Source organism: Portunus trituberculatus, unplaced genomic scaffold (genome assembly GCF_017591435.1).
Source record: "Portunus trituberculatus isolate SZX2019 unplaced genomic scaffold, ASM1759143v1 PGA_scaffold_413__1_contigs__length_259272, whole genome shotgun sequence".
NCBI classification, from domain to species: domain Eukaryota; kingdom Metazoa; phylum Arthropoda; class Malacostraca; order Decapoda; family Portunidae; genus Portunus; species Portunus trituberculatus.
Genome location: NW_025541581.1, coordinates 172,501 through 179,538, shown reverse-complemented (window position 1 = coordinate 179,538; position 7,038 = coordinate 172,501). Strand labels below are relative to the sequence as shown.

General features: G+C 38.1%; 1 protein-coding gene across 3 annotated transcripts in view; it reads left to right on the top strand.

The window, feature by feature from the left end:
* Positions 1-5,648: 5,648 nt before the first annotated feature.
* LOC123500574 overlaps positions 5,649-7,038 on the top strand; it is a 6,371-nt gene continuing 4,981 nt past the window's right edge. For 2 of the 3 annotated variants that reach the window (XM_045249261.1, XM_045249262.1), the window contains exons 1-3: positions 5,659-6,153; positions 6,390-6,508; positions 6,620-6,805. In XM_045249261.1, coding sequence (XP_045105196.1) covers positions 5,988-6,153; positions 6,390-6,508; positions 6,620-6,805 — 471 coding nt within the window. In that variant the 5' untranslated portion in view covers positions 5,659-5,987. Of the gene's footprint in view, positions 6,154-6,389; positions 6,509-6,619; positions 6,806-7,038 lie in introns of all 3 variants that reach the window. The other variant, XM_045249260.1, reaches the window with a different exon arrangement.

Below are 7,038 nucleotides of genomic sequence, written 5' to 3'. Positions count from 1 at the left end.
TAATTTGATTTGTAGCATTAAAGGCAAGTACCATGATCAGTGCGATCCTCTTGACTATGAAATTATACTGGTGCTCTCACGGCTGTCTTGAAAATTAGTACGTACAAGTGAGTGCTCCCTTAGGGCCATGGCCATGATCGAGTCAGTTTGAAAATTTCGTGAACCCAGCCTCGGTATACTGAACGTTAAATACGCTACCGTAGTGTATGGATGGGTTTGTAGGTACCATGGATCTATATACTAGTTAGGGGTATACGCTGTAGCAGCGCTTAGCCACAGAGCTTAACTCCATCTCGTCCATGGAGGGTATATGGGCCTGCTACTCTGGGAAACTGGGCCAGTGACATACCGTGCAGGTTAGCACAGTTCACCTCGGGAGGCTGGGGCACAATTAACCCCTGCCTGTCATTTGTTATCCATTCACTGCTGAGTGGACAGGGGCTAGGGATAAAGAGACACCCCTTCTGCATGACTAATGTTTTAATGTTTGTCAAGATTTACCCTGAGAGTAAAAAACACTCCTGCTATCCCAGATTGATGCGATGATATCACAGTTTTTGCAGACAATGACAGGGGTTGAGAGGGTAAAGCATCCCTTTAGGTGTGGGGTTCAGGGCTGGGAGCATTTATAACCCCGATCCCTGTTAGGTAGGCTAGCTTAGGCGTTTTGTTAATTCATGGTAATTACCTTTAATTTCAATTTTATTTGATCTGTGTAATGGGGAATGTATATCTGAGTAATATATCAGCTTCCCCCTCACTTATATCATCCCCAACCCCCTAGCCCCAACAAACTTGGGGATGTAGGGGAGGAAGTCTTTTTTTTATACTTCCAGGTACAGTTATTACTGGTTCAGAAGTTTGGATCGAGGTATCAAAATCATACCATCAAGACTTAGTAACCAAAGTTATCCCCACTATATACTCAGATCTACTGATTTAATGTAAAAATTTTCCATTTTGAGTGTCATACTGACTGACAATATCTCACTTATTTTGTGTGCCTTGTTTAATACTTTGAGAATGAGTGGAAGTTGTGGTGATAAAGATTTCATAAGAAATTATTACATCAAGGAAAAAGTAAGGAAACATAGATTGAGACAACATTATATTAGAAAGAAAATGTCAGAAAGGGAAGCAAAAAAGAAAAGGAAACGAGAAGAAACACGAGCACAGAGTCTTGCTAGAAGAGTTTTGGGTAATAGTGGGCTGGAAAACTTTACAATTTTAACTAGTGATCCTTTACAGGTTCCTAATACCACTGATACTTCAGAAAGTAATCCAGGGTACAGCTGTGTTAATTATTCAGATGACAAGTGTGTCAATTCTTCAGATGAGGCAGTAGCCCCAATTAATTGTTGTGATGGGTATAGTTCAGAAGTGAGTGAAGGTGATGCAGAGGTGTTAGGTCATTATAATTTACATGCTGAAGCTGATGCTCCTGGTACCATCTTGGATGATTTAAGATATGCAGCTGTCAAAACATGCATGACTACAGTGCAGGTCGATGCTGTTCTTACTGTTCTACACAAACACAGGAACCTTTTTGGCATTCTCCCTAAATCCTATAAATCACTTTGTAAAGTCACATACCCTCCTGTAACTCCAGACCTCAAAAGCAAGTCAGGGCATAATTACTACTATTTTGGGCTAGAGGCCCAGTTGAAGTTTTACTTAGAACTTTATCCTGAAAATGATGTAAAGAAACTTAATATCTTGTCCATCACAGTTAACAATGATGGCTTACCCTTATTCAAAAGTAACGGCATGAGTTCTTGGCCTATACTAATTAAGATTGCTAATTTAAGACCAAAGAAGGTATTTCCAGTTGTTTTAACTGCTGGATCAGGGAAGCCTTGTGACTTGGAATATTTCGAGGATTTCATCACAGAAGCCAAGCACTTAATGGAAAATGGATTTGTGTTTCATAACCAGAAGTTGTTATTAGCAATAACAGCCATCATTTGTGATGCCCCTGCCCGGGCTCATGTAAAGCATATCAAACAGTTCTCTTCAACATTTGGGTGTGACCAGTGCGAGAGTATAGGGTTCCATGATGGATACCGAATGACTTGGCCTCGTACTTGGAAGCTTCCGCTCAGGACTGATGCTAGTTTTAGAACTAAATCACAATCAAGTCATCACAAGGCAGATGGAAAGGACAGGCCATTCCTGAGACTGAATATAGACATGATCAGCTCCTTTCCCCCTGACTTTATGCACCAGGGGGGAGGGTGTATGAAGAAGTTATTGAAGTGGAGTGTGTTTGGGCCTAAATCAGCAGGAACCGGTCAGTCGAAATGTCGTATGTCAAGTAGAAACGTAGATACTCTCAACAAAAGAATGATACAGGTGAGGGATTTCATTCCCAGCTGCTTCAGCCGTAAGCCACGGTCATTCAAAGATTTTGCTTACTTCAAGGCAACTGAAATACGCCAGTTGCAACTGTACACAGCAAAGATTGTGTTCAAGAATCTGATGGCCACAGATGATATCTATCAGAATCTTGTCACATATAATAGTGTCTGTGCATTGCTTGTAGATGAAAGGACTGCACAACCTTACTCTGAGTACTGCCAGTTGCTAATGAAGAGATTTGTTGATAGTTGTCAGGAAATATATGGTAACAGTTTTTTGGTGTATCATGTACACAGTCATCTTCACTTTCCTTTAGTGGCTCAAATGTATGGTAGCATAGATAATGTCAGTGCTTATGCATTTGAAAGTTATCTAGGGCGACTGAAAAAAATGGTGATGTCTAGCCATCAGCCGATTATCTCTTTGGTCAAGGGTGTTCAGAGAATGCAAGCAGCTGAAAGTGTAATGAAATTGAAAAACTTTGCACACAGTATCAGTACTAAATCCCCAAACAACATATATGTTGATATCGAAAAAGACAAATGCTTCCAAGTGACTGCTGTCACTGATGAAACAGTGAGATGCATGGAGTATGTTATAGCTGGCCCATATTATAAAAAGCCTTTTGACTCTAGAAAGATTGGTTGTTACCAGGTACGAAGAGAAGAGTACCGGTATATCACAGTGAATGCATCTTACATCATGAAGTGCAGGAGGGGGATGAAGATAGATATTGATAAATTAGAAAACATGAATTTGCCAGAATATGAAAACATTTCCATATTTATGGCATTATTTCATGACCAAGACAACTGTTTATTCTAAGCATACTATTATATGAGAACTATGCATTATGGTTCTAACTAAAATGAAAATGTATATTAATAAAGTTTACATCAACAATTAGAGCTTTCACACGAGGGTCGTAGACACCTATCAATGCTAGAATGTTTAATTATTGCTGGAAAATAAGTACTTTTTGGGGCAAGTTTTATAAGCTTACGCAGATGTATCGTTGTACATTAATGAGTTTGAAATTTAAGTCAATTAATTACATGATAACTGACGGCGTATTGAATTGTTTAAGCATCTATTTATAATTTCAGATGATATTCATAAAACAGCTTATAATTGTATCAAGGCAAGCAATTTGTGATTTTCTACTGACCTTTATGAACGTATACCGATAAATACTTTCATTTGGATATACCAAACGCTAGGAAATCCATGTAATATTATAGAAAATTAATTTTTTGTGTCGCAAACTTAATGGTCCGGTACGACTTCTGCATCCTCGGGCCGGCAGCAAACCATAACATCAACACGAGGAACTGACTCCGATTGAGCACCAAAACCAAAACCCTTTGACATTTTAGCTATTTCGTTTGGTTTTCTTTTCCTTTTTCTAGCATCTGACGTGCAGTCAGCCACGGCACACGATAAATTAGGCATATTGGCCCCAGCAGAAGGTCTGAGAGGCTATTGTTTACAATCGTACCAGCAACAGCCTGCAGGTTTCCTAACATCGTACGTCCGCCAGCGGTGCTATTCTTTTTTATTTCACTGATTATCTTCATATATAGGACGTGACAGGGATATCCATTATTTTTTAACACTCTTAGATAAAATTTTTAAACGGAAATCAGCATTCTTTTATTTTTAATGTTCATACTTACTTCAACAAAAATTATTTACCTGTATGTAACTTTATCTTATAATACAATTAACTATGCCTTATCATACACCATTAAGTATGAATAATAACAGTAAGGTCATGTATTTAATTTTAAGTACCCATGTGCAGCAATTCATGTCCTATTTTCTTCTGCACATCAGTTTTCAAATTAGCTAAGACACCTCTTTGCACCGGGATATCGAAGAAAATTAAAAATTCTAGCGCTGATAGGTGTCTACGACCCTCACTGTGAAAGCTCTAATTGTCATAAACTCATGTAGTGTGTAAAAAAAAAAAAAAAAAAAAAAAAAAAAATCAAAAAGAATTAGAAAGTAATTTAGGCAGGCTACTTCCTTCTATATAACTTACTGTATAGAGCAAGGCATACAAATAAGAAAGAACTTTTCATACATTCTACTTAAGTTATTTAAATATGAAAGTTTAAAACCTCATTTGTATATTGTGTGGGATTACTTTTATGTTGATTTTACGTGAGGAAAGAGAAGTAAGTTTAAACTCAATAATGTTACATTAACTCTTCATGTTATATGTTACTAAGCATGTAATTTACTTAAACACTATTGCTCTAGTATTATAAAGACTTACAAAAAAATTTTTTTTTTGGTAATATTTACTAATAGCTTTGTTTTTTGGTAGATTTGAAATGTCTGGACGAGAATCTTCAGATTCAGAGGTTGAACCTCCTCGACCAAAGAAGATTTGTTCCTTGAAGTCTTCCACTAAGAATCGCTCTTCTTCAAGACAGTCAGAAAAAGCACAAGTAAGTAGCAGTGGTATTATTTTCTTCATGAATGTGTTGTAGTTTTTCAGACTGTTCAACATGTGCATGCATGAAATTCTGGTGGACAGTCAGTATGCATATATTATGTTATACAGTGATATACCATGCCAACGTAGTGTACAACAAATACATTTGTAATTCACCTGTGTAATACTTAAAAAATTGACACATTCACATAGAAATTAAGCTATTAATCTGCTCCTATATGGCAAAAAGTATTATTAACATGATTGATTGACTTAAGTGCATATATATAGAATGTATTGCATATGAATAGACTAAATTAGGTGATATGCTAATGTATTGTAACATACTAATATTTAATATTGTTACGAGTTTGTGTGTTTGAATGTGGCGCGGGCGGGGAGGAGGTGGCGGGAATTGTGTTGTCGGGAGTAGAGTGAGCAGCGAGGGTGGTGGTTGTTGTGACTGAGACCTGCCTTGGCGCCTGTGTGATTCTCGGGGGTTTTGCAAGTGTTTGAGTGCCTGTGCCTGCCTGTCGGCGTGCCTGAGTGTGTCCTGTTTGCCCTGGAGTGTCCTGGTGCCCTGTAAGTGCCTGAGAACTTTGCATTAAAGGAGTTAAAAGGACCTAACGCTTTGTGTTGCCCCCTGCCTGTGTGAGCCTGTCTTGTCTGGCTGGGCTGTCGTGGAACCTTTACTTGCTGACTGGTGGTGTTGTGGTGGAACCTGCTGTCCTGCCTGAAGGTGAGTGGTCGAAGGTACAGTGGGTGTTGTAACAATATGTACTAATATTTAGTCTGTATGTTGTGGACAGAAACAGTGGGCAGTGTTTGACTTTGCAGCAGACCATAGCCTGTTAACAGTTCCTGCAAGCTGGGTCAGGGCAGTTAAAAACTCATACATTAACACAGGTGCAACAAAAATAAAAACTAAATGTTTTTGGCCTAAAAAGGGATCAGATGAAGAATCAAGTGTTACAAGACTAATAAAATTATGTTCAGATCCAGACGTTGATAATTGGGATTTATTAGAAGGAGTATTTAAAGGCTTCTTCAAGAGCCACTGAGAAGGTGATGCATACATCACTGAGAAACTTGGTACAGTCAGTACCAGTTCTACTTCTTTCACTGATATTGAACAAGAAAACTTAGACATTCTCGAAAAAAAGGCTGCTTTAGCAGTGAAAGAAACATGAGGAACAGAGATGAGAAATATAGTAGGCCCAGCCCGAGAGGAATGAGTGACATCATTGACATGACCAGCAGATCCCCTACTCCAAATATACCCCGGACTCCCACTTCAATGTCCCAGACAGGGCATGACCCCATACCTAGTACATCATCATACAGCATACCTGGTATGCATTGTACAGTAATGTGTGCACATGTAGTACTTATTTCAATTTATATATTGCAATTATTAATTCTTATTCTTCAAAATATAAAAGTTGCAAGTAGCTATCAGCACTACCTTAGTTTCTTTGTATAACTTTCAAAATAAAGCTGTTTACATTTGTAATTAAGAGCAATACATTAAAGTCTAAGATTTTTTACTTTCCTTTCTTTGAATTTTATTTTACTAAACTGATTCCAGGTCCTGTTACTCCCAGGCTGCCAGCAGTGAAGCTTTATGACAGAAAACAGGGGTTCCAGTCAGCTCACAAGGAGACCCAAGGAGACAAGAGGGAGGACCAAGGAATTGGGAAAATAAAGGTGAGAAAAATACAGTACTTATTATAAGTCCTAGCACTATACTTTTTTAACTTTTTACATTTCTTTTCACTAATGTCAAATAGTATACTGAGAATAATTTTATTGCTGCAGGATATTCAAGAGACAATGCTACTATTACTTAAAAAACTTGAGGAGAATGTTCGAGAACTCAAGGAGGATGTTGGCTTCATCAAGAACAGGATAGACGTGAACCCAAAATGTGATGCAAACGCAACTGTGGAAAATCCCTTTGAGATACTTCGATCATTTGGCTTTAGAGCCGATTCATTTGAAGAAGTAAGTGAGAGTCAGCATATTGTTCTCTATAAGTTCTATACGTAGCACAATAACATTTGTTTTTCCAGTGTGTTTTAAGTGCATGGGTTTGAACAATTGCTGGGACAGGATCCAATGCTATAATCCAATTGCCTAAGAAGGGTGACCGCTCCAATCCCTCAAACTACCGCCCTATAGCTTTACTTTCCTGTCTTTCTAAAGCTTTTGAATCAATCCTTAACCGGAAGATTCAA